The 22,868-nt window shown below is 40.4% G+C and overlaps 1 protein-coding gene across 3 annotated transcripts; it reads right to left on the bottom strand.

Moving 5' to 3' along the window:
* Positions 1-274: 274 nt before the first annotated feature.
* Positions 275-22,856, bottom strand: CHDH (choline dehydrogenase). 3 transcript variants are annotated; one of them, XM_038408628.2, is made up of 8 exons: positions 22,726-22,856; positions 18,096-18,925; positions 17,609-17,760; positions 10,628-10,757; positions 4,654-4,788; positions 3,100-3,242; positions 2,290-2,392; positions 275-1,601 (listed from the first exon to the last, which is right to left on the bottom strand). In XM_038408628.2, exons 2-8 carry the CDS (start codon positions 18,853-18,855, stop codon positions 1,183-1,185), a joined length of 1,842 nt encoding a protein of 613 aa, XP_038264556.1. In that variant the 5' UTR covers positions 18,856-18,925; positions 22,726-22,856; the 3' UTR covers positions 275-1,182. The 3 variants fall into 3 exon arrangements, with proteins under 3 accessions (XP_038264556.1, XP_038264554.1, XP_038264555.1); XM_038408626.2 differs by lacking the exon at positions 22,726-22,856 and adding an exon at positions 22,506-22,629; XM_038408627.2 differs by lacking the exon at positions 22,726-22,856 and adding an exon at positions 22,006-22,380.
* Positions 22,857-22,868: the final 12 nt, after the last annotated feature.

The raw sequence follows: 22,868 nt of genomic DNA, 5'->3' as shown, positions 1-22,868 counted from the left end.
CCTGTTCCTCCTGTGATCTTTAATGATATCTGGAAAGCTATTAGAACACACTTAAGAAAGGGCCATTGATGGATATCTGTAAAGGATTTTTCTCAGCAAACATCCAGAAAAAAGTCTGGGCGTTAGGCAAGTATTAACAAAGTAGTAGAGCCAAGATGTATTTATTCTTTCTTAAAGTAAATGAGCCAAGATGTTCAAGTTAACTGAACAGGGGCAGACAAGCATCTATCTGATGTGGTAAAAGATCTCTCTAGACAGCAGGTAATTTAAAAAAAATAAATAAACCAGTGCTTACACTTTAGTAACAATCCAGACCTTAGAGTCTGTTTCATCATTTACAGCTGTGCAGTCACCTTTCATGGCCCCCTTAAACATACAGTAGTGAAACAAGGTAAGTTTCCATATTGCATTACGCAAGCAAAACAAATTAAGTTATTAACTGAATTTTATTAAGTTAAATACAAAGAACATGGAGAGTTTATCATTATAGAAATTTTAAATAATCAGCTGTTTGTTTTTATAGAAGCTATTAACACAATCTGTATATCAAATATGGATATCTTTTTAACTTGACTACACCATTACTGAATACTATATGTATGCATTTAAGTTTAAAACTCAACTCAACCTTAACAATGGAGCTGTGATCAGTACCTCCATAATACATTATCCATTTTACTATAAATTATTACACAATCATCAATAAATGAAGTTGACATTTATTGGTCCCTCAGTGCCGCCGAAGACCCGGAGCGACTGAAGGAACCGGTTCTTCAGATTTTGGAAACTCATCACTGGTTTTAATTGTCTTACTGTTCTATGCAAAGCAGCAAACATCCACTTCTACCATCCCACGCTCAGCCATACATGTCCTGAACTCCTTGATTGCTCACATGATTGCCTCTTCTTTTTGTATGGCAGAACTGACCCTCTTCAGCATAAACTTCAAACTACATTACAAAAACTGGTCATCACCCAAATGCTTGACTAAAATGACCAGTTACTGCAAATAACTTGATTTTTTTTTAAATTACTGTTACAACCTTCTCAATATCAGAGAGGTAGTGAATTAATACCTACCTGTAATTTTTTGTAGCAATACATTTATTCTCTTGGCAAAGTCCAATGTAAGATTTCCACATGGGCAAAAACTCACCTGGAAAATAAGCGTGGGCATTTTGTTCATTGCTGAGTTTCCAAGGTTTGAGGTTTATATACAGGAACATTTTTCTCAATGAGTGATGGGAACCCCTTGATCATATCAGCAGCTTTTTCTGCTATCATAATGGTTGGGGCATTCAAATTCCCACTGACTACACTGGGCATTATTGAGGCATCCACAACTCTCAGGTTTTCAACCCCAATTACTTTGGTCTGAGGATCAACCACAGCAGTGGTATCAGACGGCTGCCCCATTTTACAGGTACAAGAAGGATGATAAGCACTATCAGCCTTCTGTCTTATGAAAGCATCTATTTCTTTGTCAGACTGTATATGACTTCCGGGCTGAATTTCAGGACCACAGAATTTTTCAAAAGCTTTCTGAGCAAAAATTTCTCTGGATAACTTGACACACTGACGAAATTCCCACACATCTGTTTCTGTACAGAGAGGAAACAAAGAGACTGTAAATACACACACTGGTTAGAAATACTTCCCTGTGCATAATTCAAACAAAAACAAACAGCAGCATCATAGTGCTAATACAGGACAGTGTGCTATACCAAGAAAAGGAAAAGGCAGCAAAATTAAAGGGGAAGGAGACTTATATACAATTTAAAGACTCTCAACTTGATACTGAAAGAAAAAACAATGGGAACTTTTTTCCAAGATACATTCACCAGGGGCAAAATTGTCACTTGTCCTACACATTTGTACAGGAGAGTAGGATGAATAAAAATGATACACAGGAATAAGGAGGGTATGGGCTATGTGATCACCAGCTGAGTGGGGGAGGCAAGCAAGGTGTGTGGTGGTCTTTACTCCCCCTCTTGCACAGGTGGGTGTGGGGTGAACAGGAAGGGGCAGGGAACAGGCAGGAACTGTCTTTTTGCTCAGAGTTTGTACATCACCTAGCAAAATAGAATTCTGGTCATTAACTGGGGCTCCTCTGAGCTATCGCAACATAAATAGTAATAATAATACCAATGTGCCAGCCAGCACAGTTGAGCCGGTGTCAAGTGGGGAGTAATTTCCTACTGATATGGGCAGGTAGTTAGATCACTTCTCCTGGGAGAAAGGGGGAAGGAATTGAATGAGACCAACTCAATATAGATACCAGGCATTTACCCGTTGACAAGTAGTTTGGTTCAATCACAGGATGGTCCCTTGGATCTGTACTTTTCAGCTTTAGCCAGCCCACACTTGTACTCCTCATGGGTCCAACATGAACCTGCAATAGCCCCAACATACTGCATGACAAAATTCCATCTAGACAGACTTCAGAATCCAATGCAATTTTTAAAAACATGGAGTCTTCTTACAGATTACTCAAACAAAATATAAAAAAGGGAGAATGAAAAGGCCACAATATGAACATTTTTTCTTATGTTTTTTGGTTATATGCACAGCACAGGAAATAAACTATTTATAATACAAGAACAAGCAAATATTATTTCAGTTTAGCAGTAGCTGACAGTTCAGATGACCAAATTACTATCATCATGAAGTAAAAACCAGCCAAAGAAAACAGATGTACTGTATATAGTGACAGTTTCACAGTATGAACTACAGACTTTTGAATCTACATTACATATTGAGACAACAAAAAGACAAAGTACAAAGGAGTTAAAGGGAAAACAAAATATTATAATATAGAACTTGATTATGTACTGTTGATGACAATGACACAGAATCAGGTTCATAACCCCTAATAAACTTATTGCGTATTTTTCCAAAGATAAAGAGTAAAATTATTCTGGCACCAGCAACAAATACAATTTGTAAATATTTTTGCAAGGTAGGCAATTAAGTCACATATTTTACACAATACTGAACAATCTGTAACTTGATCACTATACTAGTATTAACGTTTCCAATAAACTGTAAATCTCCTTGCTAATTCAGGACATTGCTAATTTGTGTCCTTAAGCCACTGACCTGGTAAGCTTCCAGCCTGGAAGCAACACGTCCATGATCAATCACCTGAGAAGGAAGAAAATGGAACTGAATATCTGGATGAGGAACATCTGGCCGACTTCTAATAAATCCACCAGATTCTAAGTGGGCAGTAGCTCCATCTCCTAGAGATTGAAAAAGAAAGAAAGAAAAATTCTAAAATATTCAAAAGGCAAGAAAAATGTGTATTTTTAAAATTCTTGTTTCAGCACCATTTCTCCATGCCCCATATACCTTTCCACTTGTGCAATGCACACAATTATGTCAATCAAAGACAGTGAAACTGCGAGGGGTGCAAATCCATATGCAATTAACTTATAACTTGTGCAATGTATATTATTTTCATCATGTTTATCACTAAATAAATGTAAAATGTGTTTGACTTTAAAAAAATCCCAAGGTGTCTCCAGCTTCCTAATTCTTTTCATTTACTTTGGGCTAGAATGGGGTATTAGTTTGCTTAATATGAAGGGTAGTGCACTGTTGCAATGCTTCTGAAGCAGCTTAGGTGCGAGATTGTCACTGGGAGTGTCCGCTGGTTGAGGGAGGGAATAAGCTGTGGCAGCTAGTGCAGTGCATGCTCCCAGATGCACAAGGTGCTTAGAGCAGGCAGAGCAAAGGCTCTGCCCACTCCCTGCCCCCTGACACCACCTGCAGACCCTACTTCCCCTCCACACTGCTGTACAGCATGCCTTTAAACCTCTGTGTCACCCCACTAGATGAGTCACAATCCATCCTTTTAAAAATAGTTACTTGCAATAATAAAAAGTCGTATGTATGCAATAGCACATGACATATTGGGCCAAATGCTTTGCTGCGATACCACGCTAAGACAGTGAAACTGCATGGGGGGTAGTTTAGGACTGAAATTGGCTTATTTGTTTTACTTGCTAAGAAAAATCTTTACAAATTCTCCTTGAAAATGTAATTTAGGGTCTGGGCTACTATAAGACAGGAGAATGCATTATTTCTGGACAATACAAGTACAAGTAAGTTTTAAGAATTCTGGACAATGCAATGAGATAACTACCTTTTATGGAGTTACACCAAGGATGAATTTAGTTCAGTGTATTTGTTTTCTAGACAGTGTCTTAATACATCATTTTCTGACTTCACTTTTTACAGTAGCTTTTCTCAGTGACCCATAGATTTAAGTATGGAACATATTGCAAAATAGAAGTTAGGCACAAATGCAAACATTTAGCAACATGCAAACATTCCCTGCCTGAATTTAAGGGTAGGGAACAAAATGCTACAAAAAAAGTGCATCTCAACCTCATTTGTTACAATAAACATTACATTTGTTAAAATAAATTTTAATTTGGAAAAAACAAAGCAAATTAAAGCTAAGGAAACTGCACAGTCTCCCCCCATTTGAACTCATTTTTTAAAATCTCCAGTTTCTGCAGAATTGGTAATAATAAAGCTTCATCGGGAAAGACACTCTGGGATTCTGACATATATAGTTCAGCTAAAAGCTAAATTTGGTAATCCTATAGAACTGAACAGTGGGACAGTTTCACATTTTTTTCATACCTGTAAATTTCCAAAGCCATTCTAAACCAATCTTTGCCATGTTAATAAGCTTTTGTGCTTTGTAGAGAGTAATAGGTTTGGTGCACTTCTGCTGTATGTACACTTCTAAATGATCTTGAAGATTCTGGCCTACCCCTGATACAAACAAACGAACAAAAACAAAAACCCCAAGAAATTATATACAGGCAAAATGTAAATGTTTATATACAAGCAGGTACATTTTCCTCTATAAACTACCCTGAATGGAAACTGAAATAACCTCTTACAAAGGCAGTGGTGTCAAACACCATGGTCCAGCCCATTTAGGCAAGTAGCAGACACCACTGATTTCCTCAAGTTAATGTACCCTATCTACACACACTCACATCATTTTATTATGTCTACTTTAAGATGAGATACAACGTGGAGCTGTCAAGTGGTGCCATTACCACAGAAAAGGGCATAAACAATTATAGCATCAACACGTTAAAATGACCACTTTGAAATATGTGCATTTGTTTCTGTTAGTTTAATGGCTATGTGTTATTTCAAGACATAAAACTGAATTTCTTTGTGACCTCCATGCATTACAAGACTCATGTAAAGGGTAAAACAAAGTCTAATAATTTGTAGAGGTATCACTGAAATGTACTAACGCTGGTGACATTTCTAGTCAACATCATCATCATCTTGTTCATCATTATATTCTCTGTTGAGTGTGTGGGGGCTACCATAGTCTTCATTGCCTTGGCAGGTACACCGTTCCGTACGGAGAAGATTGTTCTAACTACAGACACAGTTGATTCTTCTGTGATCCCTACTGATACATGCTCAAATAAAGTCTCCATTGGCCCTTGAAGAATCCAGGAAGTAGTTCATCCTCCACATTTTTCCATCCATGTTGCAATGGTGATCCAGTATCTGGTTTACCTATCTGCAAAGACATGCAAATCTTTGTTTGCCTAGTTGCTCTTTTGACATGATCTTCAAAACTGCCCTGACATGATGGTAATTTGGCCAGTGACTTGTCCTTTTTGATGGCTAGATTGAGATACAAGAAATACAAGGCCTTGAGGGTATCCTTTTCTTTCTTGCTCTGGTCATACAGCAGTGCTACCAACTTCCTTGCTGCAGAAATTACAACTTGTCCATTACTCTATCCTAATTTAGCAAGATCTCTGAACCTTTGTTTTGACATTAAACACAGATTTTTTCCCCCTCAATATCAAACAGGAATGACACTAGATCAGATCCTGTTAATGCGTATACAGCAGGAAGTATGTTGCAGAAGTCAGGAGTGAGTGCATCATAAACTGCACACACAGGTATGAAGCAACACTTGTCAGTTGTGTTGGTAATGTTCCCTATTTCAATCCACATTATCTATATGTTCCACTTTTGGAAAGTAGTGAACTGCAAGTACCAAAACATCTATATCAAATAACCTATTCCTATAGTTCCTTTGACACCAAGAGACCCAAAAGCTATATTGGCACATACAGCTTCCTCTTGAGGACTATACAAGTCTTGGGCTTCTTCAGCACCTTCACTTCTGCTGATGATTATGGATTTTCCTACTTAGGCCTCAGCAAGAAGGAGTATTTGTGTTGGGTGTGCTCCTACACCCTCAAGTTCACTTTGAACCATATATTCACAGAGGAATTTTACAAATGAATGCTTGTTGGATGCCACGTTTAGAAACTTCTTCCATGGAGTCACAGACATCCACCAATCACCTGCTATTTCTTGCATCCAATGTTAGATCCTGTCTGGCACTATTTTTCTGCAGTTTTCACAGTTACTGTTGTCATTATCTGTCAAAGACTTTGATTACAGAATTAGCTTTGTCAAATCCTTTTAGGACATGCCTCAAGTACTCAGCAGCCAATTCACTGAAAGTGTGGAATTTGTCTCCAGCCATTACTTGTATGACCAGCCACGGCATCTCTGATGTACTCTGTGGTTTCTTTGTCACATGCTCTTAGCTCATGGATCCTTTCAGCTTGAGCTTCCAGATGATGTCCTAATTCAGCTTTGTCTGTTCTTCTCATTGTTCCACAGCATGGAAGAGGAACATAGGCACAGGTCCTACTTGGTGACTAAGAACAGTTGCCATTGAAACAGCATCTTTGCATCTTGCTAAGGACAGGGCTCTTCAGAAAACAATTTCTGGTCTGATAGCTGTTGTGATAATCCCTCCCTGGGCAGGCTTAAATTTAGTCTTCTTGTCAGCAAATGTTTGGTGCCAGATTTCTTGACTGGGCTGAAGATGTTACCTGTCCAATCAGAATCAAGTGCACCTCTCACATATCTCTCCATTTGTTCTTCACCAATATCTGCTATTTTCAGTAGAGACTCTTGTACATCTAATGTTACATGGTGTCCATTACATATGGTGATAAGCACCTCTGGATCAACTCAGGGTCAAATGGGTTTGTCATATTGCTGATTACATGGTTGGTAAGAGCTGTAAAATGCTTTTCATTCCTCTTCAGTGCAAAGGCAAGGACTTGTTTGTGAACTTAACCTTCACTACTTCTTGTTAGGCCACTTCTTTCTCTCAGAGTTTTTGCATATTCACTCAGGACATGTCATGTGAGTGTCTATCTGACAAGGGCTGGCTTCTTTCATGTCAGTACTACAATCCCACTACTGCCCTTTGAGTCTTTGAGGACATTTTTCCCTGTTTCCGTGTCACTCCAAATTCCACTGAAAAAAACAGAAGTATGACATACTGCAAATTCCCCCCAGATTCAAAGGCAGTGTATACTACTTCAGGGAAATTTTAATATATCAAAAATGTAGACTGAAATCCATCCGGCACAGTTGGCTCTGTTTGCAGTAAAGAAGCATGGAAGCATGACCTGCTATGTCATGTAAAGTTTCCAATCACACACTCACTCTGCATGGACATTTAGATGTAGTGTCTACATAACCTGGAGAAAATGATCCTAGACCTTGAATGTAGGAGACTGGGCATACCTGCAAATCTGAAAGTCCTTCAGTAGCAACAGCACATACTGAATTACAGCACAAACAAGCTCTTTAATGACGTTGTAAGGACTATTGAGTCTTCAGACTCAGACACCTTTTGAGTGTGAGCCAACATTTGCCAGACAAATGCTGGAACTACATGAGTACCTCCTTCCTGCTCACACAATTTAACAAGAGAATAAAGTTTTGGAGCACTCAGGGCCTCTAATGCTAGAGCCAAGCCATAGGGGTATGTCTATACCCTATGCAATTAAACACCCACTGCTGGCCCACGTCAGCTGACTGGGCTCGGGCTAAGGGGCTGTTTAATTGTGGTGTAGACATTCTGGCTCAGGCTGGAGCCCGAGCTCTGGGACCTGACAAAGGGGAGGGTGTCTGAGCTTGGCTCCAGCTTGATCCTGAATGTCTACACTACAATTAAACAGCCCTTTAGACTGAGTCCGCTGATGAAGGCCAGCAGCAGGTTTTTTATTGCAGTGTAGACATACCTATAGAGCATAGCTGAATTGCTTAGCAGCAAGCATTTGATCTGCATTACAAGCAGCATACATATCAGTATCAACAAGAAGGTCTAGCAATCCTGCGTCTCCCCAAAATTTCATAACACATGCAATAAAAACAGCACAGGGTGTGAAAAACATCCAGGTTAATAACATTGGTACCAAGTTCATTTGGAGAGTCCATTTCACTTGTTGAGCGACAGCACACAGCTGCTGATCCATGATCTGAACAAAAGGCTCCTGTCCTACAGTTGCTGACATTTCAGCATAGTAGTATAGACTGTGGCCATGTCAGCTGGTCTGGCATCCATAATAGTTGAATATGCAACTGCTGGGTAGGTTCTCTTTGTTGCAAGCTTGTGGTTGAAACCAGCCCAAAATGGAATCACCTGAATTAGAACAATATTATGACTCAAGTGTGCCCTTGTTGCCAAGAAGGCTAAAGACATTTTGAGCTGTTTAAGTAGGAGCATTGCCGGCAGATCAAGGGATGTGATCATTCCCCTCTATTCAGCATTGGTGAGGCCTCATCTGGAGTACTGTGTTCAGTTTTGGGCCCCACACGACAGGAAGGATGTAGACAAATTGGAAAGAGTCCAGCGGAGGGCAAGAAAAATTATTAGGGGGCTGGAGCACATGACGTATGAGGAGAGACTGAGGGAACTGGGATTATTTAGTCTGCAGAAGAGAAGAATGAGGGGGGATTTGATAGCTGCTTTCAACTACCTGAAAGGGGGTTCTAAAGAGGATGGATTTAGACTGTTCTCAGTGGTACCAGATGATAGAACAAGGAGTAATGGTCTCAAGTTGCTGTGGGGGAGGTTTAGGTTGGATATTAGGAAAAACTTTTTCACTAGTAGGGTGGTGAATCACTGGAATGGGTTACCTAGGGAGGTGATAGAATCCCCTTCCTTAGAGGTTTTTAAGGTCAGGCTTGACAAAGCCCTGGCTGGGATGATTTAGTTGGGGATTAGGTCCTGCTTTGAGCAGGGGTTGGACTAGATAACCTCCTGAAGTCCCTTCCAACCCTGGATATTCTATGATTCTATGATTAGCGTTATTTAGTATTGGTAGGACATCACAAGATAAAGTTTTAAAAGACACCAGGAGAGAATTCAGACAGTGTTCATTGTAGGTGACAGGCGTTTATTTTCTCAGGTACTTGTTCATAGTAAATCAGTTCTGGACTGTGATGAAGCAGAGAAACTACCCACCAGCACGACAGGGTTTAAAGAGAGCCGTTGGGCCCAGCTAGCCCAGCCCCATTATATCTACAGCCAATGCCAGGCCTGGAGGAAGGAGAAAAGGCGAGAGTCTGGCTCAATTCAGTGCAAAGAGGTAGGAGTCTGGGATTATGGCAGGGCACCGCCCAAGGTCCATAAAAGGGTGCTACTGAAGGCAAGCCATCCCAGTGAATTGGACTACAGGGGCCATGCTCCAAACTGAAGGGATAGTGGTAGGAAGTAGCCAAGAGCAGTGGATTTAGACCCCCGACTGGGAGGGCCCCTATTCAGGGTTGTCATTTGGTAGCTTTGATCAAAAAAACACAATTAAGGTATTGAAGTTAATTTATACAGTACAAAATGTCATCATATTCATGTTACAGTGTTTCTGGAACAGTGCAAAAAATGACACTTTCTCATTGTGGGTATCATTGTTTCACCTCACCTACAAGTTTACGGCACCAGTTGGAAGCACCATATCATACTTTATCTAAACATACATAAAATAAGCTTTCAAAGTACATATGACGTGGGTATGTGTAGGGTGGGCACATTACATTCCAAAAACATGGCCCTTTTTGGAGAATTGCCACATGCTTAATTTAAGGTATTTATTCAGGCCATATGCCAGTATTGCAGAATGCAAGGAAAAACTCCCCCACATTATTCCTCATGGTGTGTTGACTCTTAGACCTAACAATGATCATTTGAATAAGATTTTCAAATAATTTAGATATGCAATTGTTTGTTTAATTTTCTTGAGCACACATAGGTAAATGGAGCATGCAAGTAGCCCTATAAACAAATAGCAGAAATAGTTCTGGTTCTAACAGTGGTAGGTATAATTTCTAAATGCAATGATAACTTTTAGCTAGAAAAGTTCAGTTAATACATAAGGACCCTCCATCTTTATGTTAAACTCTAATTACTATCAGTAGGCAATATGCTGTGGATCAAAGAGAATGTATAGCTCTAATTTAAAAATTATCAGTGATACATACGGCTTCTTTGCTTTAAAATAAGTTATCTACTGCCATAGTTCAGAAAGGAATGAATATTGGACACCATTACATGGAGAGGTGCAATGTATAAAAGAGTTTTTTCTAACTTCCATTAAAGTCAATGGGAGTCTTTCCATTGACTGTAATGGTAGTTGGTTTGGGTCCATAGAGCCTGATCTAAAGGCCACTGAAGTTAATGGGAGTCATTCCAATGACTTCAATGGGCTCTGGATCAGACCATTAGGGAGGTGAAAGATAAAACCAATAAAAAGATTACCAGGAAGGTGACACACAACAGGGATCCCTAATTTTTTGAGGTCATCTGCATTTCCAACCCCAGACAACATAAGCAGCTGTGGGGAATTTATGGCACCTCCACTTAAAATCACTTCCTTACTGGCAAGAGCCTGAAAATTAAAAATAAATTTTAAAGAAGATTATTATAGGTTTGATTTTAGACCACAACCAATATTTCCAAGAGCTTTTTTTTTAAAAAAAGATACTCTATTTCTTTAGAATCATACCAGCATCCATCTTTATTATTCCAAATGTTTTGCTCACCTTGGTATAAGTTTCTGTGGACAGAAATAACTAAGATGTCACATTGGAACACAATGTGAACTGAACAAAATTTTGTAATCTATTAAGACTGTAGGGTACACAAGCATTACATTGATCAAATAGCATGATTGGCCGTACACTTGCACACTTCTTTCCAGAACAGAGATCTACAGTAACTTCAAGCAAGGAAACAGCCAGAGCCTCTTCCATTTTCACTAGTGATTAATAAATTAAAAATCCTGAAAAAGACTTTACACTCTGAGGTATTCTGTAATACGTTAGCTCAACAAAGTCTCTCTTCAAGCATTGTCACATCCTCAGTCCAGCTGAGGCTAATTTTTGGTTTCACAGCCCTTGTGGTCTCATGGATTCCCCACTTCCATTGCCCCACATAGCTATGTGCTATAGCAGGGAGCCCTTATAAGTATGTATACATACATTATTTTGTATGACAGTTTTTTCATTAAGCAGCCTAAAGAATGTGCATCTCTCAGCTGGTTACTACTTATGCTGCTAACCAATAGCTGAGGACCTCAGAGGTTGACCTATTTATCTCATCAGTACCTAGTGAGTAGACATTCATTATCTAACATCTTCATCATCTCCTCTCTGACTCTTTCCACCCATAAGCTTCATAGATGATATTCATTTGTTTTCTCTTGCTCTCAGTTGTCAGATCAGCACTGCAGATTTAGGGAAAAATCCTGCCCTGTCTCATGAGGGGTTGGAGAAAAGTGTGCAGGCTGCTCTTCCTCTCCTCATCCCCATCACATCCAGTCAGCAGCTAGACAGAACTCCATCTATCGCTCTCTTCATTGTTAGACAGGGGAGCAATGAATGTGTCCAACAGGAAACCATGTCTCCAAGGGGACTGATCTCCAGGCAAGGTTAGAAACTCTGTCTTTGGCAACAGGGGCTTTGGGGGAGCTCAGTCTGTTTAAATGACCATTATGGTTTGCTACAGAGCACATTTCTCCCCTGCACCCCTGAAATCATCCTGCCTTATATTAACAAAATGGCTCAGGAACTCTCCACATGTCTAGCACTTTCCATTATAAGGTTCAGAATAGCAAGAGCAGAATTTTGCCCTCAGATATTTGAAATCTTAAGGTCAGAGAAAGTGCTATCAACATTGGGGAAATAAATTCAAACTTTTGCATAGTGGGAAGGTTAGGAAAGAAATATTCAAGAAACTTAAAAGACTAGATTACATGAAATACACGTAAAGGGACAAATAGGAGTATATTCACATAGGGAAGTAGAAACAAAGGCCATTTAAATCTGATACAAATCCTAAAGTTACTACTACTGCCTGTTTGAGCTATAGAATGTTGTAAAATTAACAATATACTGGTGCTCAATGTCCTGTAATACATCTCATCTAGCATCACTGAGCATACATTGAGCAATCGGCAAGTGTTGCATCTTTGAACATACTTTCATAACTTGCAAAGCAAACGCCATGGAAGAGCTCAAGAAGATAGCTCTTGTATTGCTCATCTGCAAACACTAGAATTTAAGCCCAGTGTTTACTTTTGTAGAATTTAAGACTCTACAGTGTGTCTCCACTTTAATTTTAGCTGTGGTATTTTAGGCATGGTTCTGTAGTCTTCTAAAAATGACCAACTTGATTTTTCCTTCATGTATACAGGGAATACCAGTATGCGAACTACCATTTACTTTTACTATTCCTATTTTCTTTCTGACTGATAGAACAGAACAAAACTTACAAAAAGTTTGATTTTTATTAATTGTTTTCACACTACTCATCTGATGTTACTGCTGGCACACCCAGTGGTGACATTTTGCTCCCCCTTTGTATTTTTCTGCCCTGGACAATTGTCTAGTATGGTAGAACTAATACACAAAACATTCAGGTTTATAGAATTGGTTCATAAAACAACAACTATGCAAAATCTCTACAGTACATTGCATAATGTACACAAAAATGGTTCCAGAGAATCATCAGAGAATCACTGTGTAATGAAGTACGTGTTCACATTTTTGTTTCCTAATGAAAATGTGGCATGTTTCAAATCACACTATTTCCAAATGTGTACTCTTATCTCTGCTCTAGGTTATGGGTTTATACCCAGTGCAACCCTGCTGCATAGACATTCATAGCTTGTAATTCATGTTGTATATAGTCATGTAGTGCATTTAAAGGTGACCTCAGAGGAAAAACAATCAAGTTGGTCCCTTATATATGTACACACACATATATAATTTATGATACATAAAAAAAAGCCTGAAAGAATTCCCCAACCTCCTTAAATATTCTTTTTTGCTAGATTTTTTTTATCTAAAAAATACCAGGACTACCAAGGCCATTTTATTTGTTTTTTCTGAAGGACTTCTGAAATGACTGGGAGCTTTCTTAAGGCTGTATCCAATGTCCATTAAAATCTGTGGGGATCTTTCGGATTTTAATGTGTTTTGGATCAGGCCCTAAATCTTCACTTAAAAGGGAAGACTGAGGAAACTTCAACAATCAAATAGTTTTCCGTTTGATTTCAATAATTGTTAACTAAACAAATATAACACAGAATTTAAAACAGTCTATAAAAATAATTTTTCTTCTCAATCAGGCTTCCTTGCATAGTTTCTATGATGTTATAAAACTATTAGTTCTCCTGTCATCCTTAGAATCTTCCCAGAAAAAAACAAGGGAGACAAGGCTTGAATTTCTAATATTAAAAAAGTGGGGGGGGGCGAGAAGAAACTGTGATATCTTTTTTATGTATTATAAAGCAAGAAAGGGTCTTTTTACTCTTGCAAGCTTTTACTTTTAATGAAATCAAGCTGAAAGTTAAATTTTGAAACTGTCATACAGATCCCAGTTTAGTTTTTCCAAATGCATGCATTTTTTTTAGAGCCCTTGCACTTGAATTAGAAATGGCAGAAAATAAAAACCAGTCACTGTGGTAGAATGACAGAGGAATCAGAGCGCTCTTTTTCCAGGAACATATAAGAAAATATATTGAACAAGACTTTTGTAGCTGAAGTTTTTAAAAGCACATTTGGCCCCATACATTAAAATATATAATAACTGGGCAGAGAGAGAGAAAAAACAATGTCTTGCACTTACTTAGATGGTGAACTGAGGCAGAGAGATTAAGTGATTTATTCAAGGTCACACAGGAAATTAGTGGCAGAGATGAGAATAGCTTCTGGGTCTCCTGATACCCATCATGTGGTCAACTAGCTCACCAAATCATATCAATATTTATACACAGTACACATGATGTTCCTGTATCTAGTACTTTATTTTTAGGGCCAAAACTAATAAAAGTACACTCGTCCTGTGCCATCGTTCTCAGCCAAACACCTTCTCTATAATAATGAAAGATTATACATGTTCATGTAAGTAAATTGCTCAGTAAAGTGACAGGTGCTGTTTCTGCCCAACTTCTCCTCTCAGATGCATATGGGGCTCCCATTAAAGTCAATGAGAATTCTGCAACTTTTGCCCTGCATTATTAATGGAAAGTATCATTCTAATTGGCTTAGAAAAGAACAGACATGTTCTGTGCTTTAGCAGATCAAAGAATAGTTCATTTATACTATCTTTTAACATTTAGCAGGTGTTCAGTCACCCAACACCCTCTGCATATTGATTCCTGTGGGTATAATGTACTTCAGATGATCAGGATGCTGGGGGAGCACGCAGGGACAATAAGGCCATTCTGGGAAAGCTGGATGAATTCGTTGCATTGGTCTTCACAGTTGAGGATGTGGGGTGATTCCCGGGCCTGAGCATTTGGGTGCGGCTCTGGGGAGCTGTCCCAGATTAAGATGTCATTGGAGAGGGCTTTAGAACAGGTTGATAGACTGAACAGTGGTGGGTCACCAGTGCCAGATGGTATTCACCTGGGAGTTCCGGGGGAACTCGGGTGTGACATTGCAGGACTACTCACTGTGGACTGTCGCCTATCATTTGGATCGGCTTCTGTGCCAGGTGGCTGGAGGATAGCTAGTGTGATGCCGATTTTTGAAAGAGGTGACCCTGGCAGTTGCAGGCCGGTGGGCCTGACTTCAGTGCCGGGCAAGCTGGTTGAAGCTATGGTGAAGAGCAGGATTGTCGTGGTTTGTTGGAGAATAATCAACATGGTTTTTGTGGGGGGAAATCATGCCTCACCAATCTATTAGAATTCTTTGAGGGGGGTCAACAGGCATGAAGACAAGGGGAATCCAGTGGATATAGTGTATTTGGATTTTCAGAGAACCTTTGACAAGGTCCCTTGGGCAAAGTGGGCAGTCATGGGATGGAAGGGAGGGTTCTCTCATGGACTGGTGACTGGTTGGAGGATGGGAAGCGAGGGGTAGGAATGGATGGTCGTTTTCAGGATGGAGAGAGGTAAATAGTGGTGTCCTCCAGGGGTCTGTACTGGGCCCAGTCCTGTTTAATATATTCATAAATGATCTGGAAGCGGGAGTGGGCGGTGGAGTGGCAGAGTTTGCAGATGATGCAGAACTACTCAAGGTGGTTGAGTCTGGAGCAAACTGTGAAGTGCTATGGGGGATCTCTCAAAACTGGGTGACTGGGAAACAAAGTGGCAGATGAATTTTGGTGTTGATAGGCATGAGGTAATGTACATTGGAGAACGTGGTTCCAGCTGTACATATAGAATGATGGGATCTGGGATGGCTGTTACCACTCAAGAAAGAGATCTTGGAGTCATTGTGGATAATTCTCTGAAAACATCCACTCAATGCACAGTGGCAGTCAAAAAAGCAAACAGAATGTTGGGAATCATTAAGAAAGGGATAGATAATAAGACAGAAAATATTATATTGCCTCTATATAAATCCATGATATGCCCACATCTTGAATACTGCATGCAGATGTGGTTGCCCAGTCTCAAGAAGATATATTGGAATTGGAAAAGGTTCAGAAAAGGGCAACAAAAATGATTAAGCGTATGGAAAGGCTTCCGTATTACAAGAGATTAAGAAGATTGGGTCTTTTCAGCTTGGAAGAGAGATGATTAAGGAGGGATATGATAGAGGTCTATAAAATCATGATTGTAAAGTGTTATTTACTCCTTCTTATAACACAAGAACTAGGGGCCACCAAATGAAATTAATAGGCAATAGATTTAAAACAAACAAAGGAAGTATTTTTTCACACAATGCACGGCCAACCTGCGCAACTCCTTGCTAGAGGATGTTGCGAAGGCCAAGACCATAACAGGGTTCAAAAAAGAACTAGATAAATTCATGAAGGATAGCTATTAGCCAGGATAGGCAGCGATGGTGTCCCTAGCCTCTGTTTGCCAGAAGCTGGGAATGGGCAACAGGGAATGGATCACTTGATGATTACCTGTTCTGTTCATTCCCTGTGGGGAACCTGGCATTGGCCACTGTCGGAAGACAGGATACTGGGCTAGACGGACCTTTGGTCTGATCCAGCATGGCCGTTCTTATATTCAATGAACTCAAACTGTCAAGATTTATGCTCTCCTCTCCTTTGGTGTATTATTATTCCAACATTTCACCCTTGTTATTAGAACTTTAAAATAATATCTGAATCCACCTTAGGCAGTTACCTAGTTACATATGTAATAATCAAGAGTAATATTCAAAAGGGAAGGGTAAGGGCTTGTCTACCTGGTGGAGTAATGCGATCTACAGGGGAGTGATTTCTAAAATGCACTAATGCGCTGTGTATTAATTAGTCTGTGTAGACCTTGCTGGTGTGCTTTAACATAGTGCTATCTGAAACACTACTACATTAAAGTGCACTAAGGAACCTTTAGTATGCACCAGCAGGGTCTATCCAGACCAAATAATGCACAGTACATTAGTCCACTTTAGAAATCATACCTCCTAGAGCACATTACCTCACAATGTAGATAAGCCCTCACTGAGTACTTCTTTTCTTATGAAAAGTACTGAATTGAGAGCCCCAGAAACTGAAGTCCTCTATTTAACCATAGAAAAGCTAAGAAGTAATGGCAGTTACTCATTGTTTTGCTAATATTCCTCGATCCTGACCTAATATCAAAGGCCATTTTATTCCTGACTCCCATTCCATTCTTGGCTTATGTGCTGAGATTACCAGCGCATGTCCCCCCGGTCGTGATGATTTCTGTGATGTGGAAGCTGGAGTGAAATCACAAACCCATTTCATATAGGCCACCAAACAGCCATAAAACAGTTAGGATATGTCTATTCTGCAGCTGGGAATGTGCCTTATAGTAGTTACTCATTACTAGACTTAACTGGATTCACAATGGCAACAAAGAATAACTCTATGTTCCATTATCTATCCCCTAAGCTATTCAGACTCCATAGGAGATACTAATTTTAACAGATTTTCCTAAATTGTTTTTCCAGCACATTAGTAATTCAGTACAATAGCCAACACACTGTAACTGTGCATGACTACAGAGTGGGTTCCAATTTCAAACCTCAAGCATAGCCTTTTCCTTTCTACATTCCATCATTCCCTCTTTCAGCATAGAGAATATCCTGATGTCTGAAATGATAAAAAGGAAATATATTTTCTAACATAACTATCTAACAAAGAATCATATTCTTGAAACTGATTAGTGTTTTTGAGCTACAGTATTACATTTGAAAAGTGGAATTTTTGTACGGAAAGGATGTGTCAGTCTTAGTTTCTATTTGTTGTTAAATAAGGCTTAATTTTCTTTGACCCCATTCTTTCAGGATGGGAAATAAAAATTCTTACCTTTTTCCTTTGCCCATTCTTGACATACTCAACCCCTATGGCTTTTGTTCCTTGAAACAAAATTTTCGTTACAAGCGTTCTATCTTCTGTGGACAAGTTTGGGCGTGTTATGGCAGGGTGAAGGTAAGCACTAGCTGTGCTCCATCTTTGACCTACAAAATATATGTTTTCATTTAACATCTACAAGCATCAAAATAGTCCATGTGCCTTCATTTTCAAGGTATTTTCTTGTCTTTCTTCCTATATAGAAATTAGAGTGAGGTGCCATATTTGCCGTTCAGAAGAAAGAACTTTAAATTTAAGGACTAAAGGAATGAATGCAAACAGCTGATAGCAGCATTATGAAATCCTCTCTCCTTTCTAAGGGAAGAAATGTTTTGAAGTCAATGAAAATATTCCCATTGAATTCAATGGAAAATAGACTGACCCTTAAATACCATTTATAGGTTAGATACATACACTCCCAAAGTAACTCTTTAAGGTTTACCTCTGTGTATAGTCATATCCATCCAGCCAAATCCTTCTTGTTGGTAACCATTCATATCATCTGTGAAAGAATAGCCAGCCTGCTGGGCTGCATCCAGGAATGCAAGATGAAGAGGATGGTTTGTCTTTCCTCTTGACACATGCAATGGTCCATTCCCACCTCTGTACAGGTTAGGACCCAGCTCATGAGTCTGTGCCTTCTTAAAATAAGGCAAGCAAAATTCATAGTCCCATCCCATAGCACCTTCTCTATGCCATCGATTGTAGTCTTCTGCATGCCCCCGAATGTACACCATAGCATTGAGAGATGAGGAGCCACCCCACACTCTACCTCTGGGCCAGTACATAATTCGATTATCCATGTGCTTTTGTGGTGTTGTGTGGTAATACCAATTATATTTTTCATCACAAAGATTATAGGTTAATGCAGCAGGCATATGAATCTTCCACATTAATCTTTTACTACCTAGAAGGGTGTCTTTAGGGCCTGCTTCCAAAAGTAAAACAGTACTAAGGGGGTCTTCAGTCAATCGGCTGCCTAATACACACCCTGCCGATCCAGCTCCAACTATGATGTAACTGTAAGAATCTGCATTTCCAGAACTAAGTTTAGAGAATGTACGTGAAGTTTTTAATTGTTCCCCACTGTAGGCTAATAAGCTTTTGAGTAGGGGTGGTTTAAATGGAAATCCTGTTACTTTGTGCATTTGACTGATAGAAGGACCATAGCATTTTTTAACTCCTTTGATTAAATGAGACATCCTTTCTTATATGTGTCCTCTCTTTTTAAGAACTTCTTGTCCCATACAATGCAGCGTCAAATATCTTGACCTAGAACACAAAAAAGATCTTAATTAAAAATGTATTATGATGCATCTGGTTCAATCATAAAGGACTGCAACATGTGGCCTAAAATTTTGAAGCATCATTTTAAAGTAAAGCTGGCATCCACATTAATTATATGGCTATCCAAATAGATAACTGAAGTGCCAGTATGACAATAAACATTTATTTTATTGCAACATGCTGTTTTGTTATTCTTTATATGCAAGCAGTTTAATGCCAGTTGATTAGCATAGTTTTTTGCATTATATGCAGTCCACCTAAATGTGTTAGTTTATTCAAAATGACTTATCTGTTTTTATTAACATTTTTAAGAGGTAGCTAAGCATAACTACTCCCAGTTTGCCTAAGGGGGAACTGAGGCACAGAAAAGTGATTTGCTAAAGGTCACACAGCTAGGCAATAGCTGACCCTAAGAATGGAATCCATGTGTCTTGATTCCCACCCTAGTGCCCAGTCCATGTAGATATATATGGATATAGTATAGCCCTTGTATTTAATAGGGGTCTGAAAACCATAGGAAGACAGGCCTGCTCTTGCAGATGTTACAAGACAGGGTGGAATAGCTACAGAGAACAGGGGGTTTGGCAAGAAACAGCAGGCCACAATCTCCTTCGTTCACACCAGTTTTAGATCAATGTAATTCCATTACTCCCGGTATTACTAATTCCAATTGTTCAAAAGTTGTGAGAATAATAAAATTGTAGATGTTCTTTCCTCCATCATCTGGGAATTTAAGAAAAACACTAAATATTGTGAGACTCATGATAAAGAGTGTGAGTCAGCAAACCTGTACATCAGATTTACACCAATGTAAAGGAGAAGAATCATGCCTATTATAGCTGCTGTTAGGTCAGCCATGGGTCTTGTGCTATGTATAATTTACAGGTATAACCGTGAAACCTGTTTTCAATTACCAAAGATACTGACAATCCATAGCTTTTTGAGATAGATTTTCTAATAGAGTTGGATTGGAACCGTGTGCAGTATATTTGAGGAGACTTTGTGTCAGTCTCTTATGTCAGGAGGTTTGTAACAGAATGCTTACATGTAATTACAGATATGGCCAGTAAATGTTACAGGAGTAAATCCCTGGAGAATGGAAGATTCTGAGAGTTGTAGTCTCCAGGCAGGATACATGAGGGAGATAGGTCAGCTAATCAAACATGTGACTGCTTGCTGGAGACTTTTAAAAGAATGCATGTGAGTAACTTTGAGAAAGAGGAGAATTGGGGGTAAGCTTGTTGAAGCAGGTGGCCTGGAGTAGCTGCAAGGGGCTATAAAGGGGGAAAAGGGTATGTTTTGTCCCAGCCTAGCTTGTAGAAAGTGGAACAGGCCTCTGCTATCTAGTGTTTTGTATTACTCTGATCTCTTTTGCATCTTCTGTTTATTAATAAAACTGGCCTTGAGGAAAGAGGCATGAAACTGAAATTAAAAGTTTGGGCTTTATTTTGACTACCCTGGCTGGTGAATCTCCTCTCCATCTCTAGTTTATATATGTAATTAGGGTAGTCTCTAACACAGGTTATTTCAAAACAGCGAATGCTACTTCCTGGGGAAGCAAGAACCAGATGCAATCTTCCAGAACCATTTAGTTGTAGATGATCACTCATGATTCCTCAGCAACAGTACAAAAGGTGGAGATTGAAGTCTAACCCTAACCAGGGAGAGAATCCAATTCAACACCTCAAAGCCTGTGGAGCGTCTGGTTTCGGAGAATATAGTGCCCACCTAAAAGGGCTAAACAAATACCCCCTGAGAAACTAACTGCAGCTGATAACACACTCATCCAAGAGCAGGTTATACAAGAATAGTAAGGGGTCAAATCATTTCCATACAATGAAGTTTCACTGTTATTCAGAACTCTAATATAAGCTATATGCCCCATTAGCTGTGGGGATTTTTTGTAGTAGGATTAAACCTGTTTGAAATAATTGCTCAAGGAACCAATACATATTTGTTACTAAGAGGGGGAACAGAGGTGTACCTCTTTTCTCAGGGATGCTTTTGGGCACAGACCTTTAGGGAAACCAGCTGAATACAGAGAGTGATCTCTGGTACAGGTTTCACTGTTAGTTTAACAGAGTTTAAATTCTAACTTACATTTCATGTTTTTTTTTTTGCTTTCTGTATTGACACTAGACCGGTTTTATTTTAGATATTGCAACTTCAAGTTTCTTAAATAAGGGTTAATCACTGTTGGAAATCCCTGATGAGAGAAAGTGAACTATGACACCAGAAAAGTCAAGTTAGAAGTGAGATAGCAGCTTACAGATGGAGACCAAGGCATTCAAATGAATCTGAGTGCCAGTGTGGGCATGGGAAAGTCCCATGATTCTTAATCTAAATCCATTGTACACAGTTCTCATTGCTTTTATCTTGTTAATCCCTCAAATAGAATGCCATACAAATTCCTAGTTCAGTTTGTGCATGTTTGGGGGGGGGGGGGAGGGAATGACCCAAATCTCCTTATACCTATATTGGACTATATTGGAGAGGCATATTGAGATCTTTATTATTGTTGAAAATAAATTCCTTTCTATTTTGTTAGGGTCAGAAGAAGGTTCTCAGTGGTAATTATGTACAGTTCACCCACTTTCCCTAAGGATTTGTTAGAACATAGATACGACTCATCTCGAAAGTATCATGGTTTAGTTTTCTTGGATGTTTATCTTCACTTTTGCAATACTTCCATTACTAGTAATATCTAGTGGTTAACCCTCTGCAAGAGGTATGACTTGCCTTTCTTTTTCCATTCCAACCTAAAGGTGAGATATTAAACACAGCTAAGCGAATGTCTACGGAAACATTTTAGATAATTTTCTCAGCAATTTTGCTAGTAGATAAACTTAATTTGTTTAAGGACATATAGCAGGATCCTTTCATTTAAAGTGTTCCTCCAGTATTTAAAAATCGGTGTTCAAACCTACCCCCCCCCCGACGAGGGCCCATAAGCAAGTGACTCATGCCGTAGAGAACCCTTTTAATATAAAGTAAACATGGGGTCCAGACTCCCACCAAGCTGGCGAAAATCGGCCTAGTTGCAGCGGCTTTTGGGGAGCCTCTACCTTCAGCCAGCACAAACGACAAGACGGTCCGGTAAAACGTGTCGCTCTCACACGAACGCCTGGAGGTTTCAGGGAGCTGCAGCAGAGACATCACGGCCCCTTTGCAGAAGGGCAGGAGAGGCCTAACGCAGTGGGGGGGGGGGAACCCCGCATGTAGGCCAGTGAAGGAGCGGGCAGAGCATGGCCACACCGCTGCCACGAGGCAGGCTGAACCCCATGAAGCGCCTCTGCCGGCGCTGCTCGGCTAAAGGCGGGAGGGGGAAGTAGGGAATGAAGCTGAGGGAAGTTTCCTGCCCCCGCCCGGAGCCTTTGCAGCACCTGGCGCGAACCGAGCTCGCGGCGGAGGCTCGGCCCGGGCGGGGGGGGAGGGGAAGGGAGGGGGGGGAGGCGAAGGCACTCCGGGGCTCCCCCCCCCCCCAGCTACCGTCACGCCTTCCCTGCCCCACTCTCGCCCCCACCCGGCACACGACTCTCCCTCCTCAGGCCCCAGCCGCACTCACGGGGCAGCGAGCCCGGCTCCTCAGCGCCATCGGCCTCGACTCCGAAGCCTTCTAGCGCCGCGCCGAACTTTGGACGGCGGGACTCTGCTGACGGGCCCTTGGACCATCCAAAGGGCCGCCAGAGCCGAGGGGGGCGGGCTCGTGCCCCGAGCCCCCTCCCCTTCCCCTGTTACGGGCTGGGGCAGGGCTGGCCCTGCTGCCGGCGGCTGGAGGGGCTTACGCGAGCTGCGGCGCACTTCGGGCTCCCGTCACAGCTGAGCCCGGGGACTGTCTCTCTCCTGAGCAGCGAGTCTGCGAGGCCGGCCTGCACCTGCACGGGGCGTGGGGAGCTGTGCAAACACTGACTTTGCCTTGCCAAAACCG

The sequence above is a fragment of the Dermochelys coriacea genome, chromosome 7, assembly GCF_009764565.3.
Source record: "Dermochelys coriacea isolate rDerCor1 chromosome 7, rDerCor1.pri.v4, whole genome shotgun sequence".
Lineage (NCBI taxonomy): Eukaryota > Metazoa > Chordata > Testudines > Dermochelyidae > Dermochelys > Dermochelys coriacea.
The sequence above is the reverse complement of the archived record's forward strand: the minus strand, read 5'-3'. Positions and strand labels throughout refer to the sequence as shown.

Excerpts from the sequence above, each read along its gene's own strand:
- CHDH (XM_038408628.2), bottom strand. The coding sequence starts at position 18,855 with ATGTCTCATTTAATCAAAGGAGTTAAAAAATGCTATGGTCCTTCTATC. Across the intron at positions 17,761-18,095 it reads GGATATGACTATACACAGAG|GTCAAAGATGGAGCACAGCT; the intron begins GTAAACCTTAAA and ends TATATTTTGTAG. Across the intron at positions 4,789-10,627 it reads TGTTGTGTGTCACCTTCCTG|GGGTAGGCCAGAATCTTCAA; the intron begins GTAATCTTTTTA and ends TGTTTGTATCAG.